This window comes from Microcaecilia unicolor, chromosome 12, assembly GCF_901765095.1.
Source record: "Microcaecilia unicolor chromosome 12, aMicUni1.1, whole genome shotgun sequence".
Classification (NCBI taxonomy): Eukaryota; Metazoa; Chordata; class Amphibia; order Gymnophiona; family Siphonopidae; genus Microcaecilia; species Microcaecilia unicolor.
In genome coordinates this window covers 48,485,183-48,507,165 of record NC_044042.1, presented here as the reverse complement: position 1 = coordinate 48,507,165, position 21,983 = coordinate 48,485,183, and the positions used below count along the sequence as shown (strand labels likewise).

The 21,983-nt window shown below is 44.2% G+C and overlaps 1 protein-coding gene across 2 annotated transcripts in view; it reads right to left on the bottom strand.

Moving 5' to 3' along the window:
• The window catches only part of CEP164 (centrosomal protein 164), a 166,198-nt gene that overhangs the window by 119,504 nt on the left and 24,711 nt on the right, over nt 1–21,983 (bottom strand). For both annotated transcript variants that reach the window (XM_030221251.1, XM_030221252.1), the window contains exons 3-4: nt 14,052–14,163; nt 3,976–4,162 (exon numbers count right to left, since the gene is read on the bottom strand). In XM_030221251.1, the coding sequence (XP_030077111.1) occupies nt 3,976–4,162; nt 14,052–14,163 (299 nt within the window). The remainder of the gene's footprint in view (nt 1–3,975; nt 4,163–14,051; nt 14,164–21,983) is intronic.

Here is a 21,983-nt window from a genome sequence, read left to right as displayed (position 1 = left end):
GACTAATTTTAATACATTTCGACTTAACTTTCAGAGAAGAAAACCCCCTTCCTCAGGTCAGGATAGGATACTGTAACAGTACTATACTGTATTGACCTGAGGAAGGAGATTTTGGCCTCTGGAAGCCAAATGTATTAGTCCAATAAAATGGTATTATTTTATTTTCTGTATTTGTTTTATTTCTATTTGTTAATTTGTAAAGTGGTGATTGGTATTTGTTAGTTTTTTCAAATTTACATCTGCTGTCTTTATATTTTGCACAGTACTAGGGGTCATTTTCTGTTTCTGTGGTGTTGAATTGTATGCAGAGTCTGGCATCTTGGGGGTTCAGTTTAATTTTTGTCTAAATAGAAAGTTTAAATATTACTACTTATTCTGTAGTGGATTAGGGTGTATCTGTGTTTGTGAAAAAGACATGGCTTTCAGTTGGCAATAACTGTGCAGGATCGACGATCTGTACTATTCTGTCTGGTTTCATTTTACAATAGGTGAATTGATGTTCTAGTGCTCACTGTAGTGTTTTAAGATGTTTTCCTTTTCTTTGTGTGATTCGTAGAAATGACTGCTTATGGTATGATAGAATTGCTCACTAGGTCCTGAGTGTTTTGTATTCTCGGCATACCTAGTACTGGATTTTGGAGGGGGTGTTAAAAAATGACCGGGAGCTCGGAGGGAGGGGTAGCCGGCCCTGGAGCTAGGGTGGGGGTGGAGCTAGGTGGGGGCGGAGTTAGGTGGGGGCAGGGCTAGGGTGGGGCCCCATCAAATTGGTCTGCATAGGGCCCCGCACTTGCTAAGACCGGCCCTGGCTACAGTGGTGTGTGCCTAGGTAAGCTCCAATGAATTCTATAACTTTTGTAGGAGTCAGGGTGAATTCCTCCACATTGATAAGAAATCCTAGATTTTGTGGAAGGTCCCTGGTGGCATTTAGTGTGTTCAATGCAGTTTGTTGGGAGGGTGCAGAAATGAGCCAATCGTTGAGCTATGGAAAAACAGTATCCCTGTCGTCATATGAGTTGCTGCTACAACAGCCAAGCGTTTTGTAAAAACTCTTGGATCAAAAGAAAGCCTGAAAGAAAGGACTTTGTACTGAACATGTCGGTGAAGAAATGTAAATCTTAAGAATGGACAATGAAGAGGTGAATAAGAATGTTGTTGTAGGCTTCCCTTGATATAAAGGGCTGCAAGCCAATTGCTTTAATTCAGGAGTAGCAGGATGGTTGTAAGGGAGTTCACCTGATTTTTTGGGGATGAGGAAGAATCTTTACTAGAACCCATGGTCCTGGAACAGAAGATGGAGTTCCTCGATTGTGTTTGCCTGAAAGAATTTGGATCTCTTCTGCTAGAACTGCGATATGATTTGCAAGGACAGCCAATTCTGTTGGAAGAGCCCGAAAGGAGATATGAGGAAATTTAGCCTTTCACCTTGGGAAATAATTCAAAGGACCCAGCAACCTGAGGTGAAGGCTTGCCACTGACAGTAGAAATGGTGGAGCCTTCCACCTACAAGGAATGAGTCAAAAAGCAGGGAATGTTTTCACAGCTAGGGCTGCTGGCAAAGCCTGCACATTGCATTCCCTTGTTTTTTTGTTTCTGCTAGTAATTTTGCATAGGCTGTATTGCTGGTGTTTCTTGGTCAGAGTATTCTGCTCCTGAGTTTGGAAGAAAAGCTCCCCAATAGTTCAAGAATGATCCTTATCTTCAGAAACTGCATCTTCAACTCTTGTGTCTAACAAGGCTATCTCCTACAAACTGTACACTCAAAGCTTTCAACCAGGCCATTTGACATGCCGAGATAACCACTACAGCCACTCTGGATGTCCTATCATAGGCGCAATAGGCTGTGTGAAGGTGATATATAGATTCTTGAAGGTTCAAATGAAGTTGGCGATTTGTTCTTCTGGTGAAAAAGAGGGGTAATGATCTTTGAGCTATTGCAAAACCATATGTTGATAGTATAAGTATTTGTAGCTGATGTACTATGATCTTAAGGGTCAGCGTGTCTGATCGTGTCCTGGTGTTGTAAGGATATAACAGTTGCAGATGTATGAAGGAGCCTTCCAGATGGATAACTGAAGTTCCTGTAGGAGTTCATGAATGAGCAGAGTTACTTGTTCTTTACTTGCAGAACATGATTGTAAGATTAGATCAAAAATCTTTTTTGTTGCCTGAAGCTTGAAGGATTCCCAATGAGAGTCTTAGAATTTTATTTATTTATTTGTTGCATTTGTATCCCACCTCTTTGCAGGCTCAAAGTGGCTTACAATACATCGTGAATATGGAAGTATATAGAAAATTGATAATTAGTATTACAGCAGGATTTTTGGTAATATGATAGTGATAGGAATATAACAAGCAGATATTGTAAAACATTTCTGAATGTATGATAGTAATATAACAAGCAGATATTGTGAAACATTTCTGAATATATGTGGGGGAGTAGTGTATATTGACATTGGTTGATTTTTGTGGTATGCCATATTAAAGAGATGGGTCTTCAGTAGTTTGCGGATAAATTTTAGATATCTTTTCAGGAGGACAAAAGGTCCCAGTGATGTTGCGGGGGGGGGGGGGGGGGGGGTTGGACTAGAGGTCGAAAGACCTTGCATAGAGAGCCTACAGGATATTCCTGAGAAGACCAGTTAGTAGAGGTTGTAATGTCTTTACAGCTGGAAGAGAGGATGTGTTGTCTCCAGCTGGTCTGGTGATATAAATGGATCTGATTTGTTTAGAAGGAGGTGCCCCTTTCTGAAAGAAAAGAGGAGATTTATGTTTGTCCACAGTAACAGAAACAGAACTACTTGCAATGAGAGAGGCAGGCTGCTTTGGCTGCCTCCCTTTGTCAGGATGCAAATTGACTGACTTTTGGGAAGTGTGTTTCTTCTTACCCTTATGCTTCAAAATTTGTTTATTCATATTAGTGGTGAGAGAAGTTGGAGGTGGGGTAGATAGATAGTCCCCATATCTGTGGCCCTTGCCCTCCAGAGGCCCCAGCCACAGATAGCAGGATAGGAGCTTGTCAGGTGGCTATTTTGTCTTGGCTCCTAATTTCAGATGTTTGTAGCCCTCAAGAAAATGTATGAGGAAGAACGGGAATGGTTGCAAAAATGAAAGTAGAACCACAACAACGCTAGAGCTGCGAACTGAAAGGATTTGCTAATCAAGCAGAAATAAAATATTTTTGAAGTGTTTTTGAGGAGATAAAAAGCAAGGCATGAAGAAGAGAACTTGCATGTTCAGCAGACATTGAAGACTGAGAAGAAGGGGAGAGTTTGAGACAGCACAGGAGCTCCCATGCATACTCACAATCATCTAACTGGAGTGGAGGAGTGGCCTAGTGGTTAAAGTGGCCACTTCAAATCCCACTGCTGCTCCTTATGCTCTTGGGCAAGTCGCTTAACCCTCCACTGCCTCAGGTAAAATTGTGAGGCCTCCAGGAATAGAGAAATGCCCAGTGTACCTGAATGTAACTCACCTTGAGCAACTACTGAAAAAGGTGCGAGCAAAATCCAAATAAATAAATTAAATAAAGATTTCTCCGAGTTGAGAGAATGCTGGCAGCAGGCTCCATCAGATTGAAACACTTGGAATGTGCCTGCATTACCCTTCCTTGTCTCTGAAGAAACATTTAACACAAGATTTAACCAATATTGTATCATTCACACTAAATAAAATAGCTACTGTATCTGAATGTAACTAAACTGAGCACGAGTTAAAACCAAGTAAATGAAAGAGCTGAAACAAACATCTCTGCATAAAAAGAATCATGCAACAGAATAAAACAGTGTGTGTGATTCCAATGAATTGATCCATTCACAAGTTCCAGAGGACCAATTCACAGAATTTTAGGTCACACAACCTATCTGCTCCTTTGGAAACAAAGAAAATTCAAGGAACTTATGTGATAATTTAATGCAAGACAACAAAGCTTTGCTGCATATATGCATTGTCTGCACTCACCGTAGAGAGCATGGATACCTCCTTCTCTTTCTTTTCTTTCTTCTCTTTCTTCTTCTTCTTCTCTTTCTTCTTGACACCTGCCTGGGCCTGCAGTTTCCTTCGTTCCTGGATCACAAGATCCCGGTAATGTTCATCATTTGGGTGGTCCCATGTTGACTGGCCAGTGGAGAAGTTAAAGTAGTAAATGTCACCTGTGATGTCTTGACTAGTACAGAGTGAGAAAAAAAATGAGTGAATGGAGCCATTACATGATGCACATTACATGCCATAGCAGACTGAAAGACGTAACTCTTATATTGCTGCATTGGGAGGTGAACAGTCAATTTAGAACCAAGAAAACTGTCTGAGATGATGTGTAATTATGTGTAGTTCAGTGGTTCCCAAACCTGGTCCTGGAGACACCCCAGCTAGTCAGGTTCTTAGTGTATCCACAATGAATATTCATGAGATATTTGCATGCATTGCTGCCTTCTGCATGCAAACCTGTCTCATGAATATTCATTGTGGGTATCCTGAAAACCTGACTGGCTGGGGTGCCTCCAGGACCAGGTTTGGGAACCACTGGTGTAGTTACAAGTTACAGAATACTAATCATTCATTGGGGGGGGGGGGGGGGCACAGAGCAGTCACTCAAGGTATACTGATGTACAGAGTGCTTGGTAATTTGTTTACACTCTGAAGAGTACATTTTATGTTTTCTGCTGACCTGGGGGATGGTGTGCTCTGCTCCAGTGGGGTCATCTGTGAATGCCCTCCTTCAGCAAAAAAGATGATGCTCCCTAAAGTATGCCACTGGAGCACAGGGGCTCTTGTCTTTCAGAGGAACTAAATTAGATTCCCTCCTGGTGGAATATTAGAGGTTTAGATTCCAACCTAATTACATTTAGGCTCCAGCACCGAGGGAAAGTTCTTTGAGCAGCTCAGAGCCTGTTTTTAAGTCAACTGTATGTATGGGCTTGATGAATGCTAGCTTGATTGGTCATAATGCCATCTGTTAACTCCTTTGTCTGCTATCAAATCTTATTATTTACATTCAAGAATGAAACTTGGTTAGGAGAGAGGAAGCTATTGCATTGAATTCTACATATTCATAAGGCCACACCTCATATGAAAGAGGTGGGCTAGCAGGTTTTATTTATTTCTAAACACCTCTGCAGTTAGAATGGAGTTAGTTGGAATCATTGAAGTTAGAAATACTATTTCTATTTCTGTTGAAACCATCAAGTGCTGATGAATCCAAACCAATGATCTTGGTTGATTAGATACTGGAACAATCACTTCATAACAAAGAGTCAATAGATTCACTGTAAATCTGGATGGAAAGTTTAAATTCATGTTTTTTCTCACAGAACTTATGGAAAATTTGGACTTCTGTCAGTAAATTGATTCTCCAACCCATCATTTCAGGAATATTTTTAATCTTTCTGACTGTAAAAGCAGCTTATAAATGATAAATTAAAGAAATCTGTTATTTGATCCATGCCAATCAAAAGGAAACTGGTCAAGGCATAAGCATCTCCTTATTTCCTGGTCAGATCATTTTTTTTCTAATTTAGTTTCAGTTGGAGTTAAGGAAAAGATTGATTGAGAAGGATTCTGGAAGAACGAATTTAAATTAAAAAAAAAAAACCACTGAAGACTAGGGGGCACACAATGAAGCTACAAAGCAATAAATTTGAAACAAATCAGAGAAAATATTTCTTCACTCAATGTGTAATTAAACTCTGCAACTTGTTGCCAGAGAATGTAGTAAAAGCAGTTAGCTAAGCGGGGTTTAAAAAAGGTTTGGATGGCTTCCTAAAGGAAAAGTCCATAGACCATTATTAAAATGGAGTGGAGGAGTGGCCTAGTGGTTAGTGTGGTGGACTTTGGTCCTGGGGAACTGAATTCGATTCCCGGCACAGGCAGCTCCTTGTGACTCTGGGCAAGTCACTTAACCCTCCATTGCCCCAGGTACAAAATAAGTACCTGTATATATGTAAACTGCTTTGAATGTAGTTGCAAAATACCACAGAAAGGCGGTATATCAAGTCCCATTTCCATTTGTTCTGTCCCAGTATAGAAATACTTATGTACTTATGTCATGACTTTAATGAGAGGATCAATAAGTGGGTGTAGCTTCTGGCTCTACTTTGGAAGAAAACCACCATGGAGCACAGTCCATTCAAAAGGAAGTCTCAAAATACAGGGTGTTTTATTGTATTTATTTGTAGTTCACTCATCCACAGTTCTATTAGGCAACACATGCACTCCACTAGATAATACAATACAAATAACAAAAATGCAATAACAAGAAGCCACACAAACAATGGGCTTCCTCCTACCACCTATCTGAAAAAAATCACGCCTTAAGCATCTTTCTAAATGATGTACAAGTCCAATTCGACACAATTAGGCCAACAACTGAGAAAACACAATTTCTAGTTTCATCCAATTAACGATAAGTACACAAGTGCATAAGCATCACCGTATTAAGACAGAGCAAAGTTCTATCAAGCCCAGTATCCTGTTTCCAACAGCAGTCAATCCAGGTCATGAATAAGCAAAGCTGCTTACATGTAACAGAGATTCTCTGTAGACAGTAGGGGAATACAGCCACAATCCATAGTGACATCAGTCAATGGAGTCTTATATGCTAGAACTAGTAAAACAGGCCTGTTTCTGACACAAACCGGCGCTAGCAAGGTTTTCCTCGGAGTGTGTATGTTAGAGAGAGAGAGAGAGTGTGTGTGTGAGAGAGAAAGTGTGTGTGAGAGTGAGACAGACAGACAGTGTGTCTGTGTCAGAGAGAGAGTATGTGAGAGTGAGAGTGTGTGTGAGAGAGAGAGAGAGAGAGAGAGAGAGAATGTATGTGAGAGAGAGAGAGTGTGTGGGAGGGGGCTTTGAGTTCCATGACCCCCTCCTCCCCTCCCTCCCTCTCCTCCCCTCCGAGTTCCAGGACCTCCTTCCGTCCGAGGTGCAGGCCCCCCTCCCTCCCTCTCCTCTCCCTCTCTCTCCTCCCCTCAGAGTTCTTGGCCCCCCTTCCCTCCGAGTTCCATGCCCCCCTCCCTCTCCTCCCCAGCGTGTTCCATGCCCCCTTTCTTCGGAGTGTGTATGTTTGAGAGAGAGTGTGTGGGTGAGAGATACAGTGTGTATGTGACAGAGAATGAGTGAGAGAGAGACAGAGTGTGTCTGAGAGACAGAGTGTGTGTGAGTCTGTATGTGAGAGAGAGAGTGTATGTGAGAGACAGAGAGAGAGAGAGAGAGAGTGTGTGTGTATGTGTGTGTGTGTGTGTGTGTGAGAGAGAGAGAGAGAAAGCGAAGCCTTCAAGTCTTGAAGCATTCGTGCGCTCAGTAAGGCTCCATCTCCTCAATTGACGACACGTAGTTCCGTAACGTTGGAGGAATGCTTCAAGGCTTGAAGGCTTCACTTTCTCGGCTTCAGAACATTGGAGGTGCGTTTTATTATATACTAGTAAAAAAGGCCCGTTTCTGACACAAATGAAACGGGCGCTAGCAAGGTTTTCCTCGGAGTGTGTATGTTTGGGAGAGTGTATGTGAGAGTGACTGTTTGAGAGTCGGAGTGAAAGTGTGATTGTGTGAGAGAGAGCGTGAGTCTGGGTGTGAGTGTGTTTGTGAGAGAGTGTGTGTGTGAGAATGAGAGTGTGTGCAAGTGTGTATGTGAGACACAGTGTGAGTGAGAGTGTGTGTGTGTGGGCGAGAGAGAGAGTGTGTGTGAGACACAGATTCTCTGTTTGAGTGAGTGTATGAGACCAAGCGAGTGTGTGAGTGACTGTGTGGCACATAGAGAGTGAATGTGATACAGTGTGAAACAGAGTGTGTGAGAGTGAGAAAGACATTGTATATGAGAGAGAGAGTGTGAGCCGTGCCCTCCCAATCCATGGCCATCTGTCCCCTGCCCCCTCCATTCATCCTTTTCCAGCAATTCCCCTCTGTCCCTGAGCCCTGCCCTCCCAATCCATGGCCATCCATGTTTGTCTGTCACCTGCCCCCTCCATTCACCCCTATCCAGCATTTCCCCTCTCTGCTTGAGGCCTGCCCTGCAATCCATATCCATCCATGCCCATCTGTCCCCTCCATTCATCCCTATGCAGCAATTCCCCTCTCCCTGAGTCCTGCCCTTCCATGCTCCTCTGTCACCTGGCCCCTCCATTTTTCCCTATCCAGCATTTCCCCTCTCTGCCTGAGGCCTGCCCTGCAATCCATATCCATCCATGCCCATCTGTCCCCTCCATTCATCCCTATGCAGCAATTCCCCTCTCCCTGAGTCCTGCCCTTCCAATCCATGCCCATCCATGCTCCTCTGTCAACTGGCCCCTCCATTTTTCCCTATCCAGCATTTCCCCTCTCTGCCTGAGGCCTGCTCTGCAATCCATATCCATCCATGCCCATCTGTCCCCTCCATTCATCCCTATCCAGCAATTCCCCTCTCCCTGAGTCCTGCCCTTCCAATCCATGCCCATCCATGCTCATCTGTCACCTGGCCCCTCCATTTTTCCCTATCCAGCATTTCCCCTCTCTGCCTGAGGCCTGCTCTGTAATCCATGCTCCTCTGTCCCCTGCCCCCTCCATTCATCCATTTCCAGTAATTCCCCTCTCTCCCTGTGCCCTGCCCTCCTAATCCATACCCATCCATGCTCCTCTGTCCCCTGCCGCCTCCATTCATCCTTTTCCAGCAAGTCCCCTCTCGCCCTTCCATGACCCCCCCCCTCGCATCCATGCTACGCTCTCTCCCATGTCCCAGCCTGGCCCGCCCTCTTCGCCCCCCCCCCTTCGCATCCATGCCCCCCCCTTCGCATCCATGCCTCGCATCCATGCCCCCCCACCCCTTCGCATCCATGCATCCCTTTTTTTTTTTTTTTAATTCTTTTTAACTTTACCTCCGTGGCGGTTCGTGCAGCGAAGCGTCAGGGAAGGAGGCGGCGCTCCCGACGTCTAGCTTTCCCTTCGCTGTGTTCCGCCTTGTTTTGAAGGCGGAACACAGCGAAGGGAAGGCTAGACGTCGGGAGCGCCGCCTCCTTCCCTGACGTTTCGCTTCCGGATTTGTTTGTTTTGTCGCGAGGGCGGGGCAGAGACGGCTGGCTGGCTTGAAGGCTTCACACCACGAATCCCCGAACCCTTCAGCCTCAGCCTGGGAGTGACGTCAGATGGCTTCAAGGCTTCAAGGCTTCAGGCTTCAGGCTTCAAGGCTTCAAGGCTTCAGACTTCCGGCTTCAAGCTTCCGGCTTCACAGAACGTTGTCTTCAGAACGTTCACGGTGCGTTTTATTATATTAGATGATTCTCCTTCAGCTCAGAGAAGTTTAATTAGACCTCCTTGAGACATGATGAGGTTTCTGCGAGGCTTCAAATGCCTTCACCCCTCCCCCCCACACACACACAGTCTATATCTAAGTTGACATATAATCCAAGTCCAATATGTCTTTGAAGAAAAAAAATGAGACAAGACATTTTTTAGATGTGTAAGTGACAGGAGGAAGTGCAAAAGTGACATTGTGAGATCAACAGGTGAAGAGGAGGAATATATGGAGAAGCTGATAAGGATAAGGCAGAACTGGTTAACAAATATTTCTGTTCTGTGTTCAGAGATGAAGGGCTTGGAGTAGAACTACAGAAGACAAACACAAATAGGAATGGAAGTATAGTAGACCCTGAGTAATTTTTAGAGCATTGTGTTGCAAAAAGCTAGCTAAACTAAAGGTGGACAAAGCAATGGAACCAGATGGCATACATCCAAGAGTACTGAAGAACTTAGGGATGTTCTGGAAGCTCCACTATCTGACTTTCAATACTTCTCTGAAGTCAGGTGTGGTCTCGGAGAACTGGAGAAGGGCAGATATGGTCCCTTTCACTCCTACCCTAGCTGAGATAATACTTTAACCATCTCTCTAACCTCATGTGCACCTCTCTTTAAATTAGTCACCTTATTCTCTAACTCCTCTTATTCTCTCACCTATCTATATATTAAAATGTTCTATTACGTATTGTGTTGACATTATACCCTACACTGTCAATATGTTCTATTACGTATTGTATTGACATGGTAAGTAGTATACTATGCCATAGTTTGTATTGTTATTTGAATATATTTTTACTGCTTTGGCTATTGCTCATGATAGATTTATTCTTACTGTACACTGCCTTGAGTGAATTCCTTCAAAAAGATGGTAAATAAATCCTAATTAATAAATTTAATTAATTAATGACAGCAGAAGTAAGGAGGAGGTTGGGAATTACAAGCCAGTTAGTCTGATCTCTGTGATGTCAATTAATGGAAACACTTCTAAAAAAAGAGAATAGTGAGGTATCTGGAATCCAATGGATTGAAGACACTAAAGGCAGGTCGTCAGACAAATCTGATTAATTTCTTTGACTGGGTGCCAGAGAGTTGGATTGAGGGTGAATGCTAGATATGGTGTATGTAAATTTTAGCAAAGCCTTTGACACAGTTCCACATAGACTTATAAATAATGCCCTTAGTATGCGCTCTAAAGTGACTAACTGGGTAAGGAAATGGTTGAGTGGAAGGCAACAGAGGGTAATGGTAAATGGAGCTTACTCTGAGGAAAAGGACGTTACCAGTGGTGTGCCACAAGGTTCAGTTCTTGGGCCAGTTCTTTTTAAAATTTTTGTAAGCAACATTGCCGAAAGGATGTCTGTTAGTTTGTTTCTTTGCAGAGGATACCAAAATCTGTAATAGGATAGACACACCTTATAGTGTGGATAACATGAGGAGGGACCTAGCGAAGCTCAAAGAATGGTCCAGAATTTAATGTTAAAAAACGTAGGGTCATGCATTTGGGCTACAAAAACCCAAGGAAGCAGTACAGTTTAGGGCATGAAGTACTTTTGTGCACAAAGAGAGTGGGTCTTGAGTGTGCTCATACGTGATGTTCTTAAGGTTGCCAAACAGGTAGAAAAGGCAAAAGTGAAAGCTAGAAGAACGGTTGGGAGCACTGGAAGAGAAATGGCCACCAGGAAAAAAGAATGAATATCATCTCCCTATAAGTCTCTGGTGAGACCTCATTTAGAGTACTGTGTACTAATCTGGAGACCACATCTTCAGAAAGGCATATACAGGATGCAGTTGATCCAGAGGGTGGTTATTAAAATGGTCCATGGTCTTCATTATAAAGCATATGGGGATAGACTTAAAGATCTCAATATTTATACTTTAGCAGAAAAGTGGGAAAGGGGAGACAGTAAAGAGGATTGCCACAATAAATATGCATGATATGACTATATGCAAATACATCATACATATTCATTGCAGAAATCCTGAAAACCTGAGTGATTATGTGTGCGCCTCCAGGAGAGAGTTAAACAGCACTTCTTTAATGTCCAAAACCTTGCTCAACAATACTGTTTCTTTTTTTTCCTAAATATCAGCTAATTTACTTCTGTATGTCTCTCTAAGGCAGTGATTCTCAACTCAGTCCTCAGGACACCCTCAGCCAGTCGTGGTTTCAGGAGATCTACAATGAATATGCATGAGATAGATTTGCAGAGATGATGTAATGTATGCAAATCTCTTTCATATATTTTTGGCAAAGATGCAATATATTTTATTCATCCATTTTATTTAGGGCTGCATTCTGATTAAAATTTTAATCACGATTAATTGTATGATTAAAAGTATGTTATTTATTTAGTTTTGTTCTCATTGCAGTTCCTTGTGACTCTGGGCAAGTCACTTAACCCTCCACTGCCCAGACTCACATAGAGCTGCTGCAGTAGGAACAAAACTAAATAAATAACATACTGCTAATTGCACGATTAATCGTGATTACAAATTTTAATCAAAATGCAGCCTTAAAATTTTTTTTAAAGAATAAAAAGTAATGAAAAGAAATACAAAATACAAACTAAAAAATTATAAATTAAAGAAACCAAAACCACATGCAGAATAGCTATAAACAGTCTACTTCAGAAATGCAGCCCAACTTTTATTCCCTCCTAACTGCTTTTTGTAATTATTTTTATTAAAAATTTCAAGAAACTTTAACAATCCAGAAAACATTTTGCAGTGTCTCAGACTTCATGTTTTAACAGTCAAGTTAATATAATAAATATCATGAAAAATTATTCCATCTTTTCCTATCTTTTGTACTTTATTGTATCCCCCTTTACTCCCATCCCAAACACCCCAAAAATTCCTTTAACAAAATGTTTTGTCCCTGTTCAGTGGATTTCCTTACACTGAAACCATGAAAAATGGCAAATAATATCTACAATACACATTCACCAAGCACCATCCCAAAGTAAACAAATCACACTAACGCCTATGTTTACTAAGATGTGCTATGGGTATGTTAGCATTTTTAACGCGTGTAAATGGTTTACGTGTGTTAAACAATAACATGCCCATAGAAATGCATAGGCACGTTAGCGTTTAACATGACTTACTTTTAAACAAACCCCTAAGGTTGCACATTAAGGACCCAACTGTGAGCCCTATGTGGCATAGCTAACCAAACTGGTTACCATATAGCTTGGTAACACCTCCTACTTTGCAGGCTTATTCTGACCCACTTTATAATGCTCTGAGACCATAACGATATATAACAGGTTGCACCATTGAGTGAGATTTGTTGGTTCCACCATCCTCCAATTGATTAAAATAGATTTACAGGTAATGGTAAATATAAAATAAAGCAACTGCCTATGCTTTTTAACCGGAGAATTTGTCATGGTTGAAAATTATGCAAATTAGAAGAATTGAGAGTGTAGAGGAAGTGTGATGTGCAAACTTCAGGCAACATAGAGGCGTATTTTCAAAGCACTTACAAAGTTACACAGAGGTGTATTTTCAAAGCACTTAGACTTACAAAGTTTCATAGTAACCTATGGAACTTTGTAAATCTGCAACAGTACTTTGAAAATGAGCCCCAGAGCAATTTCTGTCATCCCAAATTTTTTTTATTAAATCAAAGATCACTTCCCTATTATTGTTTAATTTATCTTTTATCTGTACCAGTCACTCTCAAATCATGAAGATCTGCCATAAGGTGCAAACTCACCATCCTGTTTCCAACAATGACTAGTTCAAGCCACAGGTACCAGGCAGGGTCCCAAAAAACATCTGCTTATCCTGGGGATAAGCAGTGACTTTTACTGTCAACCTTGTTACTGGTTTGTGGGCTTTTGCTCCAATGGACAATCAGGCGTTTTTGATTTTGATGCTGAAATGTTCAGAGGAGATAAATGTCACTAAATCTGTAGCAATAAGATTATGTAGGCTTGAAAGTCAAGCCAGTTGTTAAGTGGCAACAATCTAAAATTATGTGATGTTTTGAGGACAACCAATTGAATTTTGTAGTAGTCAGGTTTCTTTCAATTAAGACTGAATTGGCAGCTGACTGTTAAACATCACTCCACCTAACTTAGTAATGGTGACACATGCAACAATTGCAAGTCACCTTGATTATTGTACATTGCTGTATTTGAGGTCAACAACAACCTTGAAAGACTGAAGCATATTCAGAAAACAGCGACAGCAAATGGAGTGCCAGGTTGTTGACTGGTAAAGGTAAGTAGGAACATATTATTTATTCACGTTTCATGTGAGCTGCATTGGCTTCCTGTGGGGTATGCTTATTTTATTTGGTAAGACAGCCGAGGATATGCCCAGTCATACCTTGTGGTGTTCAGAGAGGCCTTCCCGTTATTCATTTATCCTTCACTCACAAAAGCACCTTCAGTTATGCTGGCCCTTTCCTATGGTTTGCTGGAAGAACTGTGTGAAGTTATCAATATTTTGCAGTTCAAGAAGCCTTAAAAACCAGTTTCTTAGCCCCATGATACAACCTTTACAAAGTTTTATAGTATTCTTCTGTCCTGTTTTAGGATTTTGTTGAAGGATAGGTTTGGACTGAAGGAATATGTTGGTGATTATTTTCAAATGCTTGAAACTGAAGTATTAATATAATTGCATTTTTATATAAACCACAATGCTTTTTGCGAGAAGCAACACATCATCAAATGAATAAATTACATTAAAATTTAATGACTGCATGCATTGTCTTATGTATGTCTGTACTTGCTTTTTCTTATTTTACGTGCTATCAATTAAATATCTGCAGGCTTCATTCTCACCATGGCTTCCATTCCACAGGTAAAGGGGCCACAATCCCTTCTCTAGCCAACCACATCAGCTCTGGCTCATTGTCAGGATCAAGGCCGATCTCGCGGGCATACTCCTTAATCTCTACAATAGAACAACCAGAAACAAGGAGAATGAGATGTTCATAGCCACAAAATTAAAAGAATGGACGCTCTTATCCTCACTGTTGAGATGAGCATTAGCAGTAAATACGAGAAAGGGATCTTCTGCAATATACACCGACATAGGAGTGAGATTTATTCCTCTTACAACATGCACAAAGCTAACTCACTTGGAAACATTATCCTTAGCAGTTCATTTTAGGTGTAGGACCAGCTAATTCAACTTATTAATAATTCAAAAGGTGGCAACTTCAAAATACTTTTCTTCTGCATGACCCCTCCCTACAGCACTTAAAGGGCAATTCTATAAACTAGGTGCTTACATTTACATGTATATTATGTGCATAAATGTTTAGAATACTAGTACTTACGTATGTATGTGTGCACTTACACATGTAAGTGTTAATATGATGCTTATGCACTTTACTTACACAGCACATATTTACATGGGGGGAGCATACACAGGTACGGCTTCCACTTACATGCATAACTTACAGAATAGTACATATGCTCCTGCCACACTTATGCAAGCCATAGGACCGTGCACTTACACCAGTTCTAAGTGTATGCACCTACATTTTAGGCACATTGATAGCCAGTGATGTTAATATTCTCTAGTGGACCCTAGGTCTTAGGGGTTAAGTCAGTAAGGACACTAAAAACTTAGAAGCCAAAAATTTGGGCACTAAGCTAATATTCTATAATGGCACATTTGTGTGTCAAACCTGTTTTATTACAGGCAGGTCATGCTTTCAGCATGTTACACCAATTTTGCATGCCTTGCATTGACTTCTAGTAAAAGAGCGAGGACTGTATTTAAAATTTTGGTTTTTATACATAAGGCATTTAAAAAAACGTATATTATTTCGCCTCTGTTTTACAATAACAATCACTTAAGGATCATTTTACCAAGCTACGGGAAAAAGGGCCCTGCGCTAGAGCGGGAACTGTTTTTCCCATGCACCAGAGCCCTTTTTACTGCAGTGGGTAAAAAAGCCCCCAGCACACATGGCCATGCAGTGAGAGAACTCTTACCACATGGCCATGAGGTGGCGATAAGGGCTCCCACACTAACCTAGAAGTAACTAGGCAGCATGCAGCGATGCCCAATTACCACCAGGTTATGCTGCGCAAGCCATTTCCAGGGGTTTTCTTTTTCACTCGGAAATGGCATGCACTCGGGGTGGGACTACCACCGGCAGCCACGTTGGGCCAGCAGTAATCTCCTCGCCAAATCCAGAGGCCACTATTCCATCCTCATCCTCCTCGATCTATCCGCTGCGTTTGACACTGTCAATCATGATTTACTTCTTGCCACACTGTCCTCTTTTGGGTTCCAAGGCTCTGTCCTCTCCTGATTCTCCTCCTATCTCTCCCACCGCACCTTCAGGGTACACTCTCATGGATCTTCGTCCACTCCCATCCCACTATCTGTTGGAGTTCCCCAGGGATCTGTACTTGGACCCCTTCTCTTCTCCATCTACACCTCTTCCCTAGGATCACTGATCTCATCTCATGGTTTTCAGTATCATCTTTATGATTGATGACACCCAGCTATATCTCTCCACACCAGACATCACCGCGGAGACCCAGGCCAAGGTATCGGCCTGCTTATCTGACATTGCTGCCTGGATGTCCAACCGCCACCTGAAGCTGAACATGTCCAAAACCGAGCTCCTCGTCTTTCCACCTAAACCCACTTCTCCTCTTCCTCCACTCTCTATCTCAGTTGATAACACCCTCATCCTCCCCGTCTCATCTGCCCGCAACCTCGGTCATCTTCGACTCCTCCCTCTCCTTCTCTGCGCATATCCAACAGACTGCCAAGACCTGTCGCTTCTTCCTCTTCAACATCAGCAAAATTCGCCCTTTCCTGTCTGAGCACACCACACGAACTCTCGTCCATGCTCTCATTACCCCTCGCCTTGAGTACTGCAACTTACTCCTCACCGGCCTCCCCCTTAGCCATCTATCCCCCCTTCAATCCGTTCAAAACGCTGCCGCACGTCTTATATTCCGCCAGAACCGATATACTCATATCACCCCTCTCCTCAAGTCACTTCACTGGCTTCCAATCAGATACCGCATACAATTCAAGCTTCTCCTCCTTACTTACAAATGCACCCGGTCTGCGGCTCCTCACTACCTCTCTACCCTCATCTCCCCCTATGATCCCGCCCGTAACCTCCACTCACAGGACAAATCCCTCCTTTCAGTACCCTTCTCCACCACTGCCAACTCCAGGCTCCGCTCATTCTGCCTTGCCTCACCCTATGCCTGGAACAATCTTCCTCAACCCCTACGCCAAGCCCCATCCCTACCCATCTTCAAATCTCTGCTTAAAACTCACCTCTTCAATGCTGCTTTCAGCACCTAACCTTTCGAGAAATATAGTATGCCCTATCAGATTGACTCTACACTTGTCTTTTAGATTGTACACTTGTCTCTAGATTGTACACTTGTCTTTAGATTGTACACCTGTCTTTTAGATTGTAAGCTCCTTGAGCAGGGACTGTCCTTCCATGTTAAATTGTACAGCGCTGCGTAACCCTAGTAGCGCTTTAGAAATGTTAAGTAGTAGTAGTAGTAATCTCAGAAGAGCGAGCAGTAAGCCCGCGCTGGGCTTACTGTCACTCTATAAAAGGGCCTCTTAGGTTGGAGAGATCTTTTCAGCTGTCTTTGCTGGCAATACAAACTTTCCATTTTGAAAAAACTCAGAAAAGTACTCTCTCTCTGTAGCAGGTCCAATGATGTGGAACTCATTAACAATGTACGTATGAACAGATACAATATGATTTAAGAAATTGCTGAAGCATTATCTGTTTGTGAGAACCTATCATTTGTTGTAAAATATTTTGAAGTAGCAGGTAGCTGTAGAGTTTGATTTAAGCTTATGGCAACCTGCGGTGGGAATCATCAAATGGACAAAGGAGCTGGATGTATACAGACTGAATGCTCTATTTGACTATGCTGTATTTTTAATTTCTTGTTTTTGTGTGGTGTTTTACTACCTGTTGTATTGATTATGCATGTTTTGTTGTGCTCCACTTAGATATGATAAAATTATGTCTTACCTGATAATTTTCTTTCCTTTTACGCAGCAGATGAACCCAGGAACTAATGGGTTAAGTACGCCTACCAGCAGGTGGAGATAGAGATAAACAAACTAAAGGCAGTGATGTCAGATGGCCAGCTCCTTCCTCAGTTAGTATGTCATTTGTAAGCATTTGCCAAGGCCAAAAATATGAAACCAATAACAACCAGAAATCATCCTCACTATGAAAAACAGAGAACCAAATAAGAACTTCGAAATAACTGCAACTTGATCCAGAAATCGGAATCCTTTCCGTGTTCCCATATCTATCTGAACTCTGCAAAAAAGAGAACCCGGATGGAAAAAATAACCACACTGCGCGGAAAATGAAAAAAACGATGGCTGAACTAGGGAGGGATCCTGGATTCATCTGCTGCGTTAAAGGAAAGAAAATTATCAGGGAAGACATAATTTTACCTTCCTTGTCACTTGCAGCAGATGAATCCAGGAACTAGTGGGATGTACCAAAGCACTCCTAAAGTAGGGTGGGAAGCTGACGCTCCACGCACCAACACTCCCGCCCCAAAACACGCATCCGCCTGAGCAGACACGTCTAGCCTGTAATGCTTCGCAAAAGTATGACGGGATACCCAAGTAGCCGCCCGACAAATCTCTTCCAGAGATAAGGCCGACGCCTCCGCCCAAGAAGCTGCCTGTGCCAGAGTAGAATGCGCCTTCAGGGCCACTGGAGACGCCCGCCCTTGTAGAAGATATGTCACTCTAATGGCTTCCCTAATCCAACGAGCAATGGAAGCATTAGAAGCTGCCTCACCTCTTTTCGATCCCGACAAGAGCACAAAGAGATGATCCGAGCGTCGAAACTCGTTAGAGATCTGCAAGTACCGAAACAAGGCTCTCCGCACGTCCAGGAAACGTAGCGAGGCAAACTCCCCCGGAAAATCCTCTCTTCGAAAAGACGGAAGATAAGCCGCCTGATTGACATGGAAAGCCGAAACCACTTTAGGCAGAAACGATGGCACCATCCGGATCGACACCCCTGCTTCAGAAAACTGCAAAAAAGGATCTCTGCAAGACAAAGCCTGAATTTCAGAAATCCTCCTAGCCGAAGCAATGGCCACAAAAAACACTGTCTTAAGTGTTAGATCCTTCTCAGAAACCTTATTCAACGGCTCAAACGGTGGGGCCTGGAGGGCTCGCAGTACCACATTCAAATGCCACAGCTGCCGCAAAGGAGGCCGGCCAAAGAGCCCCACGTAGGAAATGGACCACAGCAGAGTGAGCTGCTAAACAGGAACCGTCCAGTTTGTCCCTAAAACAAGCTACCGCGGCCACCTGCACTCAAAGGGAATTACATGCAAATCCCTTTTGAAGACCATCCTGAAGGAACTCCAGAATGTCCGCCCGAAAAGGTGATTCAGCCCGCAAAGCACACCACGCCGAGAAAGCTTTCCACACTCACACGTACGCTGCTGAAGTAGGAAAATAGTAGTAGATGACGGCAGAAAAAGACCTGCACGGTCCATCCAGTTTGCCCAAGAAGATAAATTCACATGTGCTACTTTTTTTTATTTGTACTGTCCTCTTCAGTGCACAGACCATATAAGTCTGGCCAGCACTATCCCCCGCCTCCCAACCACCAACCCCGCCTCCCAACCACCAGCTCTGGCACAGACCGTATAAGTCTGCCCAGCACTATCCCTGCCTCCCACCACTGCTTCCGTGCCCCCAAAAGAGTGGCAATGACTGGTCCTGAAAATCCCTTCTTCCTCAGCTGCCGCCTCTCAATAGCCAGGCCATAAGTCCGAAGCGGGAGGGATTTTCCATCTGAACTGGCCCTTGATGCAGCAGATCGAGAGTCACTGGAAGTCACAATGGTGGCTCTGAGAGTGCTCGAACGAGGTCCGCATACCACGGCTGTCGGGGCCAGTCTGGGGCCACTAGAACGACCGACCCCCGATGCGGCAAAGAACTCTCCCTATCAGAGGCCATGGAGGAAAAACATACAGTAGCTGTTGTTCCTGCCATGGCTGGAGAAGAGCGTCCATTCCTGCGGATCCTGGCTGCTGTTTGCAGCTGAAGAACTGGGGAACTTTGGCATTGCAAACCATGGCCATGAGATCCATTACTGGGCTTCCCCAACATTGACAGATCAGCCAAAAAGCAGAGTCCAACAGCGTCCATTCCGCTGCGTCCAAAAGAGTCCAGCTGAGAAAATCCACTTGAACATTGTCTTGACCCACAATGTGCACTGCCAACAGACTCTGAACATGCGCTTTCGCCCATACTAGAAGACGAGAAGCTTCCACTGCCAAGGGAAGACTGCGAGTGCCCCCCTGCCAACTGATATAGGCCACCGTCGTGGTGTTGTCCGAGAATACACGAACCGCCTGCCCTTGCAGAAGGTCCTGAAAACTCCGCAGCACATTCACGACTGCTCACAACTCCAAACGATTTATCGGCCAAGTCGCTTCGAGAGGGGTCCACGATCCCTGGGCTACTCGAAGACAATGGGCTCCCCAGCCCGCAAGGCTGGCATCCATCACGACTACCACCCAATTGGGAGACGCCAGAGAAACTCCCTTCTGCAAATTGGCTGACCGGAGCCACCACACGAGACTGTCCCTGGCCCGGCTCAACCAAGGAAGGCGTCGTTGATAATCCAGCGACGTCGGCGACCATCTGCTCAAAAGGAAATTCTAAAGAGGCCGCATGTGAGCCCTTGCCCATGGAATGACCTCCAAGGTCGCAGTCATGGAACTGAGTAGCTGAACATAGTCCCACACTCGGGGAGCGTGACGCCTCAATAAGGTCTGTACCTGAGAAAGCAATTTGATCCTTCGCCCCTCGGGGAGAAACACCTTCCCCCGCTTCGTATCGAATTGCACTCCAAGATACTCCAGACTCTGACTAGGAACCAGATGACTCTTGTCCATATTGACCACCCAACCTAAGGATTGCAACACCGCAATGACTCAGTTGGTGACCACTCGACTCTCCTCTGCTGTCGTCACCCGATTCAGCCAGTCGTCGAAATATGGATGCACTCGAATCCCCTCCTTCCGCAGGATCGCCGCCACCACCACCATGACCTTGTAAAAAGTGCTTGGGGCAGTGGCCATTCTGAAAGGAAGGGCCCGAAACTGAAAGTGCTGACCCAGCACCGCAAATCTGAGAAATCTCTGATGGGGCTGCCAAATGGGAATGTGCAGGTAAGCTTCCCTCAAATCGAGAGCAGTCAAAAACTCACCTGGTTCAACAGCAGCAATAACTGCCCTTAATGTCTCCATGCGGAAGTGATGAACCTGCAAAAACTGGTTTACTTTTCTGAGATCGAGAAAAAGCCAAAAAGCCCCTCCCTTCTTTGGAACCACAAAGAAGATGGAGTACCGACCCGACCCGTGTGCCTTTCGAGAGGAGGAACAGGCACAATAGCCCCTATCCTTAGCAGGTCTCGCAAACACTGCAGAACCGCTGTCCTCTTAGCAACGATACACAGCGGGACTCCAGAAAAAAAAGTCTGTGACGGGAGAGAAGAATTCTAGCTTGTAACATTCTCGCACCACATCGAGGACCCACTGGTCCAAACTAATTCTGGAAGAAACAGAGAAAGCCAACCACCGATCTGCTCTCCTCCCGAGTGGACCTACACCCCATCATTGGGAGGCCCGAGAAGGAGCCCCCTGACAAGAGGGGGGTCCAGCCGGATGCTTCTCGTTGTGAAAGGAAAAAAGCTACCCAAAACGAGGACGGTGAAAGGCTGCATTGGACTGCCCCGGGCAATACTGTCGCGTCTCTCTGAAACGTGACCTCGAGGCTCCCTGCCTGGAAGTAGACTTGGGTCTATCCTCCGGAAGACGCTGAGATTTAAAATCCCCCAAATCTTTTAACAATCTTTTCTAGGTCTTCCCCAAAAAGCAATTTCGCTGGGAAAGGCAATTTAATGAGCTGTTGCTTAGAGGCCATATCTGCGGCCCAATGACAGAGCCACAGAAGACGCCGAGAGGAAACGATCAAGGCCATGAGTTTGGCCGAAGCATGGACCAAATCATACAAGGCATCCGCCAAGTACACCAGCCCAATATCCAACAGCGACATCTGAGGAGTTCCCGGCATATCATACTCCGAAATCGAATACATGACAGAATGTAGCCAACTGAGACAAGCTCTAGCCACATAAGAACTACAAACAGAAGCTTGAAGTGTCAAAGCAGCCACCTCAAAGGCACGTTTTAAAAAGGCCTCTAGCCGCCTGTCTTGCATATCCTTAAGTGCCACACCACCTTCCACTGGAAGAGTAGGCTTCTTAGTGACCACCGTCACCAGGGCATCCACCCTAGGTAGAGCAAACTACTCTAAACGGTCTGCTGAAACCGGATACAGCCTGGCCATAGCCCTGGCTACTTTCAGCCCCCCATCCGGATCCGCCCAGTGGGCCGAAATCAACTCTTCAATAGCTTCATGTACCGGAAAGGCCTTAAAAGGTCGTCTGGTACTAGCCATCTTGGGGTTGACCACCTGAGAAGCCGCAACCTCAGGGTCTATGTTCAAGGCTTCCAGCGCCTGAGAGAGGGCAACTCCTCCTTATGGAAAATCCTCACGGCGGAAGAGTCCTCAAGTTGGTCAGTGAGGACACCGTCCTCCAAATCCTCTACCCCTGTCTGCTCCGAAAGAGCCACCACGGAGGGAGCTGCAGGTGACTGTATGCAGGACCCCTCCTCAGACCCCAAAGAAAGCCTAGGTTTTTTAAG